This window comes from Eutrigla gurnardus (genome assembly GCF_963514095.1).
Source record: "Eutrigla gurnardus genome assembly, chromosome: 6".
NCBI lineage: Eukaryota > Metazoa > Chordata > Actinopteri > Perciformes > Triglidae > Eutrigla > Eutrigla gurnardus.
Genome location: NC_139920.1, coordinates 20,777,667 through 20,789,969, shown reverse-complemented (window position 1 = coordinate 20,789,969; position 12,303 = coordinate 20,777,667). Strand labels below are relative to the sequence as shown.

Genomic DNA, 12,303 nt, shown 5'->3' with positions numbered 1-12,303 from the left:
TAAATAAACGGCAGAATGCTAACGTTTGTCTGTATCACAGCCGTCTAACTCGCTTCAGTCAAAGCGTCCTCGCGCTCGTGTCACTCGCGACCACAATTTGTGATTTTCTGAGCGATATTTCCCTCAAAACTGAACTTATTTCTCTAAATCCCGAACTTATTTCTCTCAATACTGACGTTAACGGTAGCAAAGCGGCGCCGTAATCGCTGCCTAGTAACGGGATAAACTACTCCTCGACCTACCTTAAAAATCCCGCCCCTACTGCGCTGTGATTGGCGCTGCGCATTTTTTTGTCAGTTCCGTCCGGCGGACAGCCAATCAAACGGTTTTAGTGTGTGAAGGCACCACTACGGCGTCCGAGAAGCACCAAAAGCACAAGCTCCTCTCTCGGGGCCAATGTCCCCCTATTTAAGGCTTAAACCCTGAAACCTGAGGGACTTAAATGACGTCACCGGTAGATGGTGAGAGTGTGGGAGACTGTGAGGGCGTTCAAGTTACTTTGATGACACTAAAACATAAAAGTTTGGATTTTTATTTTACATTTTTTACAGCGACTTTTAAGACGAGCAGTAATTGTCAAATAATTTATTTACTTACTATTTATAGCTTCAATCAGCTTAATTGAAATACATGGTTTGATGATTAAACCAGGTGTGAAGCCTATAATGCTCCTGTTCCTATGATTTCAAGTGTTTTATGTTCCATTTTTTTATTGAATGATTCCAGGCTCCCCCCTGGTAACCCTGTGTTTAAAGCCACAATGCCTTGTGGGTAATTCCCGCAGGCAAAGTCTGCATCGATGCTGACTCATGGAAAAGTGGGCATAAAGGTTGGCCTGGCTGTTGTTTCTGGTGCTTTTTCCAATAAAAAACATCATAGCCAACCTGTTTTGACATTTCTTGTTATATTTCGTAATATCTTTGTCCCCACATGTCCAGACGATGTGTAAAAAGAGAACAAGCTCTACAAGTCAACATTGTTTATTAAGTTATAAATGATCCAACTTCCAGCCAAGACAAACACATCGGAATCTTCTTCAAGCCTTAATCAAGTCATATAAATCAGTAGATAGGTCTCTATGGTAATAACCTAATTAGCAGTTACAAACACTCGTATAAAAATATAGTTTGGCAAAAAAACAATTAAAAACCAACAGTGATGAGCAGGGTGTGTGTGTGTGTGTGTTTCATGTGTAGTCCTCCGCCAGTGTGTCGAAATAGTTTGTGTCAGCGTAGAGGAGGAAGCCAGAGAACAGGCTGTCGGCCCAGCCCGCGTCCGCAAACAAGCCGTTCTGGTCCGGGAAGAAGATCTCCAGCCACACCTCGTCTTCCGGGTTCAGGTACATGACCGTGGCGCCGGACGCCACGTCGTGGTTCCCCGTGTTGCCGTCGAAGGTCTTAATGCGATACTGGCCGTTGTGCACCAGCGCGATGGCCAGGTGCTTGTTGGCCAGCGTGATGTCGTAGGAGAAGAAGTAGACCCCCGGGTAGGCGCAGATGAACTTGCCCGTCTGCGGTGTGTAGTGCCCCCCCTCGTCGAACAGCACCTTGTTGAACTTGATGGGGGTCTTCTCCGCCGGGTAGCTGCTGGTGATGCCCACCGAGAAGGCCGATTTCGGCTGCAGGCTGCCACACTTGCAGGTTCCCGCAGTCCCACGTGGCCCTCTTTGGCCCTGGTTTCCTTTCTCCCCGTCGCGGCCCAGAGGACCCGGCAGGCCCAAGTCCCCATTCTCCCCCAAGGGGCCTCGTTTCCCCGCGGGGCCACGGTCGCCTCGGCCCCCGATCTTACCCGTCGGTCCGACTCTGCCCTTCAACCCTGAAGGAGAAAAAATCAGGTCACACTTTCTATGAAGGTCATGTATATAATGCATCATGTATAACACATTATAATGCATTTATAAGGCTTCATAAAATGTTTATAATCATGCATGAATAACTTATAACAAGGTTTTAAAGTATTAGTGGGATAAGTGGTGGACATTATGCATTATAAGTTCAGTATTCAAAATGCTTTATACCTCCATGCCCAAGTGACCCCAGGGTTTGAGTCCTGGATGTTACATTATAACGACCAAACTTGAGTTATAAAGACAGAGAACTGCTCTAATGTGTCATAACAGGTTATTAATTCTAAAGTTGGGTAGTTATAACGTGCTGTGTAACATCCAGGACTCAAACACAGGGGTCCTAGTAAGGTAAAGTCAGCCTCCTCTACCCTTTTCTCATCTAGCTGCCAAAGTGCTGACAACACTGGTTGCTGAGAATCCATTGTAAAGTCTTATGAGGTGTCATGCATGATTATAAACATTTTATAACTACTTTCATATAAAGCCTTATGAATGCATTCTAATGTGTTATATACGTGACCTTCATAGAAAGTGTTACCAAAAAAAAAATCATATTGAATCTACAGAGCGTGAATTAATTATCTGCCTATGAATCCGTTTCTGTTCTGCACTTAGTGGAACTATTAGATGAATCTCTGATGGAAACATGAAACCCCTGCGTCACAAATTAAGTCACTCCCTGGTACACTGCCACCCTTCCGCTTCACTACTGTTCATCCCGATCATCTTATTGCGGTTGCCATAGGCAACGATCCCGATAAACAGGAGCGGGCCGATCTGAATGTGTAGCGTCATGTTCACACGGAAGGAATGCGGCCGTGTCGCTACTGACTGAGGTTGAGATTACATCAACGCTGTGAAATTCTGCCAGAGGAGAGATATTTATGGCAGCGTTGCATCAGTGGAAACTTCATCTTCTGAACAATCAAAAGTTAATAAACCTTCACCAGGTCATGTACAACCTTATTGTACATGACTGAACGGTTGAAAGCTCTGAGAGAAAAAGAAAATTTAGAATGTTTTATCTGCCGCTTTTTAAGAAAATATATGAACAAAAGGTGGACTTTTCAAATGCTATTAGCGTCTAGCTGTTCATGATGTTTATTTGTTACTACACATTGATTTTCATGCACTTACTGATTTAGAGATTTTTGCTCTATTTATCTTCCGTAACATGACTTCCCTCAGACTGCTGGAAAGAAAACACTTATTTTCCTACTTTGTCTGTTTTCTCCTAAATGTACCTAAAGTTACTGTTAGATAACGCCTCATTTGCATATTTAAAAATCATAAAACTTGTAATACAAAAAATAATTGTCTTAATGTCGGTAATCAACTGGAGAAGTTTCATGTTAATATCTGTTAGTTCTTTTTTTAAATTTACATTATTAATTTTACAATGCATTTGTTTAAAGGCCGTTTTCTCTAAATGAGCCAGAAATCTCCACTTCCGCTGCTTTTACATCCACCAGCTTCCACACTTTCATTCCTTTCATTATTCTGCCGGTTTCTTAAGAGATTTGTTTGTTGACATATATCATTCAGATATATAAATATACATAGGCTACCTGTGTCTCCCTTTGCTCCCTTTTCACCCTTCCTGCCGTCTCTGCCGTCTCTTCCCGGGATGCCCACGTTCCCGTCGGCCCCTGAGGGCCCGGTGGGGCCCGGTTTGCCGGGCGCCCCAGGCGGCCCGGGGACGCTGCAGATCAGACGCGGCGGTGCTCCCTTCACTTTGGTCTCAAACAGCTGTCCGAAGACACACTGGCAGAGACAGACCACCATCATCAACGCCCACATCTTCACATCTGTGGACGCAGACGAGCAGCAATTAGAGGAACTCGTCCACATGCAGATCAATATAATGTTCAACACGTGTTGTTTGTTCAAAAATAAATGTGCAGCTAATGAGAGTAAAGGGGAAAAGAAGATAATAGACTCTTAAACAGGTCCTGGCAATGGGAGCCCATTATCCCGGCTTTGAGGAACCAGAGAGAGCGCCTTACAATAAGTACATTTGTCAAAGAAAGAAACCACAACATATCATTGCCGATAAAGTAAGAGAGAAAAAATAGAAACAAATGTTAGGTCCTCATCTGAGTAAAGTAGTCTGGGCTTTGCTGAGCGTCATTTGTTTGATTTCAGCGATGGTGGTACCAGTCGGCCAGCTGAAGTAGAGGAGCGAAGTGCTCGCTTCGGGGCGTGTGGTTTGACCAGTGTTTGAAGGTAGATGGGTGCCGTTCCATTGATGGCCCAGAACGCCAGTACCATCGTCTTGAATTGGATGCGTGCTGCAACAGGGAGCCAGTGGAGGTCACGGAGGAGGGGGGTCACATGGGAGAATTTGGGTAGATTGAAGACAAGGCGTGCTGCAGCGTTCTGGATACGCTGCAATGGTTTAGTTGCAGTAGTCAAGGCGGGAGTTGACCAGGAGTTGCGTTGCGTCGTTCGTGAGGAAAGCCGGAATTGTGCGGATATTCTAGAGGGCAAATCCCCCCCATACTGTCTCTGGACCTTTTTACACCAACGACGTTGTGGGAAAAAAGGAGTGATAATCCTGCATCCCATCATCCTCACCCAACTCCCCCACTACCGGCGCCCCCTGGCTGTAGAGCACCCGCAGCAGCAATGTCATGGACACAGACGCAACATGAGCACATCATCTTCGGGGTCTGATCGGTGATCCGCTGCAGCAGTAGGCCAGATGTGACTCCGGTCCGCCACCGGAGCTGCACGAGAACTTTGTTTCAGCTCCAAAAATCTTTCTCTCTTCGTTGCCAAAGCATTCCCCAGCTATGACACACAACATCCAGGGCAATGTCTGTCAGGGGAAACCTGATCGTGGAGAAACTCAAAACGTTTGTGCGTCGATGTTATGAGCAGGGAAACATATGTTTCGCAATAACACAATCTTATGATGTTACGGGAGAAGGTCTGCGGGAAGTTTGCAGGATTCATGGATTCGATTAATACGCACACGGTTTCTTTGACCACCACGTGGGTGTGAGAATGTGGCCTTGCAGATCTGATCTTTGGCGTGGATGTTAGAAGACGCCATCTGTGAAGCGTCTTCACTTCCTCGCCCGTCAGACTAATGATGTGCGTTCTAAACATGAGGAGATAAACAGGAAGGAGGAGCACACACATGCCACTGTGCTTGTTTTTGACTTGTTTGGGAGGCTGATGACCTGGACTCGGATCCAGTGTGAGGTCCTGAGAGGGAGGGAGAGAGAGAGAGAGAGAGAGAGGGAGAGGAACCCCGCCCGCCCATTCAGCGATGATGTCAGCATCAGTAAAACGACTATTATTAAAACGAGAAACGCTCGTCCTTCAGCCTGCACGTGTGCATGAGGACAGGAATGCACGTGAAGAATGCTCTAACACGGACATGTGTGCACGCAGAAACATGTCTTCTGTCAGACTGGAGGGAGGAAAAATATTTATTTTTAATACTTTTGTCTGTTTGTGTCTCTAGATTTTCTCCTAAATTCCCCAAAAAGTGCATCAGATAACGCCTCATTTGCATATTTAAATATGACATTTCATAAAACTTGTAATGCAAAAAATAATTGTGGTAATGTCATTAAAGAACTGGGGAAGTTTCATGTTGATATCTGAAATCTGATTTTTTTTATTTTTTTTTTACCATTTACCATTTTTCTTTAAAAGCCAGAAATCTCCCCTTCAGCTGCTTTCACATCCATCAAACTTCACACTTTCATTCCTTTCATCATTCTGAAGGTTTGCTCATATGATTCATGGAACATTTTATTCCCAAAGACATGGAGAAAATAGATATTTTTATGGCTGTTGGCAGTTATTTTCTGATTTATGGAGAGAGAGAGAGAGAGAGAGAGAGTAAAGGTACATTTTAGAAAAATTGTAACACAAAGAAATAACGGGGAAACTTCATGATCATTCATATGACACCATGAAAGGTCAAAGTTAAAGTTAAGTTAAAAATTAAGCCTTTTTTTGATTGGTCTTGTTTCTGGTGGGGGGTTCTAAGTTCACGACTCCTCAGGTGGTTCACAAAACCGGCTCAGAACCAAACTTCTGTTTGAGAAATCCTCATTTAATTTAATTTTAATCACACATGTGGCTACAACACGCACACACACACACACACACACACACACACACACACACACACACACACGTTCTTGTCAACACCCTGACTGAAACATGACAGTGGACCTTGTGTCATGGAGGCGGTTTCTTACCCCACAGCTGGCAGCTGGTCATCTCCACTGCTCATCAACAACACTCGCCGTCCTTCGTCCTATCGGCTCAGACTCCTCTCCTCCTCATCAGCCCGGCGCTCCGGCAACATGTTTACTTTGTTTAGTTCCTCTCAGATCTCCGTCAGTTCAGAACTCAGCTGTTCTGCTGCTGATACTGTTGTGTTGCAGCAGCAACAGTCTGCACTCCCTCCTCCTCCTCCACCTCCCTCCTCCCTCCATCCAGCCCTCCCTCCTCCCTTGTCCTTCTTCTCCCTCCCCTCCATCCAGCCATTCCTCTTCCTTCCTCCCCCTCCTCCCTCCATCCAGCCCTCCCTCCTCCTCCCTCCCTCCATCCAGCCCTCCATCCTCTCTCCTCCTCCTCCTCCTCCTCCCTCGTTCTTCTTCTCCCATTCCTCTTCCTTCCTCCCCCTCCTCCCTCCCTCCTCCCTCCCTCCCTCCATCCAGCCCTCCCTCCACCTCCCTCCTTCTCCCTCCATCCAGCCATCCCTCCTCTCTCCTCCTCCTCCTTCTCCTCCTTCTTCTCCCTCCCCTCCATCCAGATATTCCTCTTCCTCCCTCCCTCCCTCCCTCCATCCAGCCCTCCCTCCTCCTCCCTCTTCCCCCTCTGATCCACTCCCTTCCTCTCTGCCTCATTAACTCCCCCTAAAGTAAACATCTCTCCTCCCGATGATCTCGGCCCGTGAACACAGAACCGACTCCATGATGTCATGAGGATGAACTCGGCAGCAGACTGGACTCTGGACAGCAAGGCTGCTGTTCAGGGAAACAAACGGGAGAAGTCACTTGTGACCTTGGCGGTTCTGACGCCCCACCACTAGAGGGCGCCACAACTGATCAGTTCCTCCTCCCCCTTGATTTGATAGAACAATTATAATGTACAAGACAGGGAATAAAGTACATTAGGCAGAAAGATCGATACAGAAGGATCAGGTTAACACTGTGTGGAGAACGAAGAGAGGAAATATATAGTTTTCTGTTCGTTTTCACCACTTTAAATAGTTGGCAAAATAATGCGTGAATGCAGCGAAAGAGGGAATAGTGAGGTACAAGTATGAAGTACTGGTATTAGCTGAGTCCACATCCTTCACAGTGACCCTTGAAGGCTGGTGGTCTCGTTAGTTACTTATATTTAGTGTATGTGTATTTATTATGCATATTTTATAATTTTGTGTTTTTAATTTATTTACCTTGTTTTAAAATAAAACCGAACAATTACTTTAACTAACTGAAAGTAATTGTTAATTTAAGTCACAGTAGGCAAACATTTTTTTGATCATATTCACCGAAGCCGACACTATGCTTCGATAGATCAACATAAATCATACGGTTTTAGAAAAAGAAGCGCCTCTGTGCAGTAAAGCCTGTTGTTTGTTTTGCAAAAAATTGACAGAGCCTGGATCATCCTGTCCAATCAGCACGCAGGGCTGTGTTCGTACACACACAGAGCCCCTCCCCCATCAGGTCGTACCACTATCACAGGGGGGAGGCGGAGGGAAGTAGCAACACGCTTCCAATTCCGTGTTAAAAACAGAAAGGATGTCCAAAACAACCAAGGAAAAGGAAACACCGGTGGAGAATAAGGAAAAAAAAAAGATTGTGACGGTGCCCGTGATAAAACCAGAGTCAACATCGGACCCGCGTTTCAAAGGTGGCATGATCTAAGGGATTTCAAAGGGCACGGAGTCGAGGGGAGGGAGCTCGGTGGTCGTGGGGGAGGAGGGTGAGAGTTGTAAACATTCAAAATCTGACAGAGTGCCCTCGATCCGCCGACTTGCCGACTGGGACAATAGAGCCATCCTGCCAATTTTGTGCAGTAAAAAGTACTTTTTGTGTATTTCTTACTGTGAGAATATTGTAGAAGGAAATAGAAATACACATTTTAGGTACAAATTATACTTGAGTAAATTTACTTAGTTACATTCCACCAATGGGGAAGCCTAAGTAAAAATATGAAATAGTAATTATTAACTTATTTCTGCCCTATATACTGTTTCTGTGTTGATAAAGGATTATTTAAGTTTTCTATCAAACGCATGCACAAGCAGCCACGTTGTGTCCAAACAGAATGGGTCTTTATTCAGGAAGTGAAAGAAAAAACAAAACAAAACAAAAAAAGATTGTAATCAACACCCCATTTAAATACAAAACAAAAAATAAAAATAAACATGATATTCATTATTTTTGCATATCAAAAAAACCATTCAGTAATAATTACAATCCAAACACCTCATAAACCACTTTTGTGAATCTATACACAAACTCTTTTATTTTAGAAATTAGTCACTTTAACAATAAAATTACAAATATTTAGCTTTAAAAAGAATCAAAACAGAATAATGTCTTAGCAATTAGCATCTTAAGTTGTATGTATGTGTGTGTGTGTGTGTGTGTGTGTGTGTATATATATATAATTATATATATATATATATATATATATATCTATATCTATATCTATATATATATATATATATATATATATATATATATATATATATATATATAGATATATATATATATCTATATATATATATAGTGAATTCCCACATAAAATACAAAATGATACCAATGACATTTAAATATGAAAAAAAAGGATTCCTAGAACTTTGCTACTATTAAATCGAAATAAATGGTGGGATAAAACAAGATGAAATGAAAATAGAAATATGCATGAAAAAAGTCTCTCCTTTTTGTTAGCAAAAACACTATCCAAAATAACTACAATCATTTACATCAGTACAAAGATATCTGGATTTTAAAAATAGTTGCAATGAAAAAACGGGGTTTTATTTTTTCTGACAGTAAAAAAATGACACTGTGGATCAGAAATCTGCAAAATATGCAATGAAAAAAATAAATCTGCATTAAAAAGGTTTTACGCTGTAGTTCTTACTTCTTCTTTTTTTATACAAACATTAGAAACAGTATTGCACATCACAACACAGATTCGAGGTTAGTCAGCCTTTCAAAATGTGTTATATTCAAGTTTCAGAGCATCTACGAGGGGACCGGCAGCTGGAGCCTCGATGCCAAAAAAGGGGGGGGGGGGAGAATCTCAAGTGTCATCCAAGAATGTAATAAAACCTTCAGGTTGCTTTCCTTCAAAATAAAATGTGTATCAAAATAAGAGTTTATCAAAAACCTTTGATGGTGTAACTAATGATTTTTTTTTTTATTATCTTTGAACAGAACTTTTGGATATAATTAGCACTGTGGGAGGGGAGGGGGGAGGAGGGGAAGGGGGAAATCATTTGTATAATCGTCCTATTTAAATAGAAAAATACAATCAAAATCAAATAGTTTTTTTTGTCTACAAAAATAGTGAAATAAATATGATTTTTTTTACAAAAACAAAAGACACATACAGAACAAAGTAACAGTGTTCAACATAGAAAATAGAATCTCACAAAAACAGCACGAGTCAAGTGTTACAGGTGACGATATTCAAACATGTTCATGAGAACTAAAGCCACGTGGGGGAGGGGCTTAAAGAGCAACTAAACCCCAGAGTCTAGCGTAGTTTCACGTTACCAGTGTAGCATTACAATTGCATCACAATCTCTGTTCTGTGGACTTTAAACCACCAACGCGAAGCGTCAAATTGTTTTACACATTTAGCTGTCGGCTCGTAGCTAGCTAGCGTGCCAAGGTCCACCATGCTTTCATGCCACATGAACTACTAGTCTACATCACTTTAACATGAAGGACCTTCTTTCCTTCTTTCAATTAGCTTATGCTCATCACTAGTGCTAATTGATAGCATGCTGACTGTTATCATAATTAGCTAAGAGTAACAAAGGGTCCATTATGGCGACAGAATATAGTATAATATTTGCAATTTTGAGTTTCGATGGCAGCTTGGGATGTGTGTATGCTAGCGATAAGCATTGACGCTAACTATGTGTATGCTAGTGATTAGTATTGCGCTTGCCATGCCTATGCTAGCAATTGACATTTACGTTAGTTATGTATATGCTAGTAATTAGCATTGGAGCTGGCTATGTGTATGCTAGTGATTAGTATTGGTGCTTGTTATTTGTATCCTAGTGATTAGCATTGGTGCTCACTATGAGTATGCTAGTGATTAGCATTGGCGCTTGCCATGCATATGCTAGCAATTTGCATTGGCGCTATCTGTATGTATGCTAGTGATTAGTATTGACGCTCGCTATGCATATGCTAGCAATTGACATTGGCGCTACTTATTTGTATGCTAGTGATTACTATTGGCTCCATCTATGCGTATGCTAGTAAATAGCACTATGCTAGTGAATAGCCAAGTGGGAACCTGGTGCCAAGAAATGAAAAAACTGCAGTTCCTCAAACAGCCATATGAGGCTGCAAAGATTAGCCGTAGACCTCCATCATAAAATGCCCAATTTTTGGTACAAAAAACAGTTTTGGTCTCTATAGCTAATTTTAAAAACGTTTTGGGGGTTTAGTTGCTCTTTAACTTTCACCTTGAACGCCTTTCTGACTCCCCCGTCCTCACGACATCCAGACTACATCAGAATATATTAGAAAATATTGGATTCCTGCTCTACTCATACAGAACATCGATAACTTAAGACCACTGCTTCACACGCTACATCTTAAATAAGCAATCATGAAAAAATAAAAAATTTGATAAATCATCTGTAGGAGTATAAATAGGTGGAGGTTTCAGAGAAACACATCTGCGCTGAAATCACTTAAAAGGTTGGATAAGAAATAAAAACAGAGCGGGGGGGATATATAGAAAAGTAGTGCATAATATATATTATTTTAAAAAAAGAAACACATCGAAGGGCCAGTGATGGGTAAGTAGTTGACACAAACAAAATAAATTTAAGTTAAAGTCTCATCACGGTTTTGTAACAGTACACACTGGACGCCTGAACACCTATACCGAGGAGGGGGGCGTGGATCACAAAAACCACGACGACACACTTGTACAGTACCAAACGGACGGCTGGGCTGAACCATCCTCACACAAAGATTGTCCCTAAATAGTTTATCTTTTAATAGTAGAGTATGTCATGGGTCATGGTGGGAAATTAAACGGACAAACAACACAAACAAAGAGAGGAGAGTTTCATGTTTTTAGGTCACCGAGAGTCCGTCATCGTCGGCGTAAAGAGAAACTTTATCTTTCACTAAGCGAGCCAGGCAAGAAGCCCTGGCTAGCCGTTACAAAAATACGCTCTTATGGCGCTTAAATCGGCGCGAACCACGCAGGAGGAGGAGAGGGGGTGGAGGCGGAGTCATTCCGATGTTTGTTGTTTCTTTCGTTACTAAAACGCTACACTGAAAACAGTCAGACAGCACAGAGACGACATAAACCACCGAACTCTGCTTCTCAATGTGTTTTTTTTTTTTTTTTTTTAAAGTTTTTCCATACAAGCCACAAGAAGGAGATGGCGTCCACGTCGGCGGAACCAATATCACTTTTTGTATCGTTACGTATGTAAAACGGATCGAACCACATAGAAACACCAAATGCATGCAAGATTAAATATGTTTTTTTTTTTACTTATTTGTTCGATTTTTTTTCACACTTCGGCATCCGTATGCATGCTACTTCTCGTCTTTAATTATAATTTCAGTGGTTTGTTTTTTTGTTCTCGTTGTTTTCATGCTATATGTGTAGCTATAAGCCTATTTTTCATAACATGCAGTTTCCATGGCAACGATGGGCCAATAGTGGTTGAGCGCGTATACTGCATTTTGACATGATTCCGGTTTATAAACGGCATTAAATATAACACCTATGCATCTACTCATATATATATAAATATATATATATATTTATATATATATATATATATATATATATATATATATATGTGTGTGTGTGTGTGTGTGTGTGTGTGCGTGTGTATATATATGTGTGCGTGTGTATATATAGCAGCGAAGCTTCGTACACAGCTTGTTGAGTATACATTTTGAATGCAGTTAGCAGAAAAAAACTGATTTATTTGTGTCCCAAATTCAGCGGCCGCCATCTAACTAAAGTTATTTGTTTAAAATGGAGCCAGAGATCATATTTGATTATTTTTTTATTTCATGTTATTTTCAGGTAAATTAATTAAAATTTACATTAGTTCAGCTGTGTACTCTTAGCTAATTAACATAGAAAATGTGATTATCTCTTATATCTATAAAAAGAGAAATTGATGGATGGATGTTGCCACTGAATTGGGACACAGCTTATGAGTCAGTGTGAGCGCAGAAATA

General features: G+C 41.7%; 1 protein-coding gene across 2 annotated transcripts; it reads right to left on the bottom strand.

The window, feature by feature from the left end:
* Window positions 1-974: 974 nt before the first annotated feature.
* On the bottom strand, window positions 975-6,252 carry c1qtnf7 (C1q and TNF related 7). Of its 2 annotated transcripts, XM_084011158.1 has the most exons (3): window positions 6,070-6,252; window positions 3,415-3,654; window positions 975-1,815 (listed from the first exon to the last, which is right to left on the bottom strand). In XM_084011158.1, exons 1-3 carry the CDS (start codon window positions 6,089-6,091, stop codon window positions 1,187-1,189), a joined length of 891 nt encoding a protein of 296 aa, XP_083867284.1. In that variant the 5' UTR covers window positions 6,092-6,252; the 3' UTR covers window positions 975-1,186. The 2 variants fall into 2 exon arrangements, with proteins under 2 accessions (XP_083867284.1, XP_083867283.1); XM_084011157.1 differs by lacking the exon at window positions 6,070-6,252 and having other exon boundaries at window positions 3,415-3,964.
* Window positions 6,253-12,303: the final 6,051 nt, after the last annotated feature.

Bases quoted from the DNA above. Each gene is read 5' to 3' on its own strand.
- c1qtnf7 (XM_084011157.1), bottom strand. From the start codon at position 3,697: ATGTGGACGAGTTCCTCTAATTGCTGCTCGTCTGCGTCCACAGATGTG. The intron at 1,816-3,414 runs GTAGCCTATGTA...TTTCTCCTTCAG, and splicing joins GGGAGCAAAGGGAGACACAG to GGTTGAAGGGCAGAGTCGGA.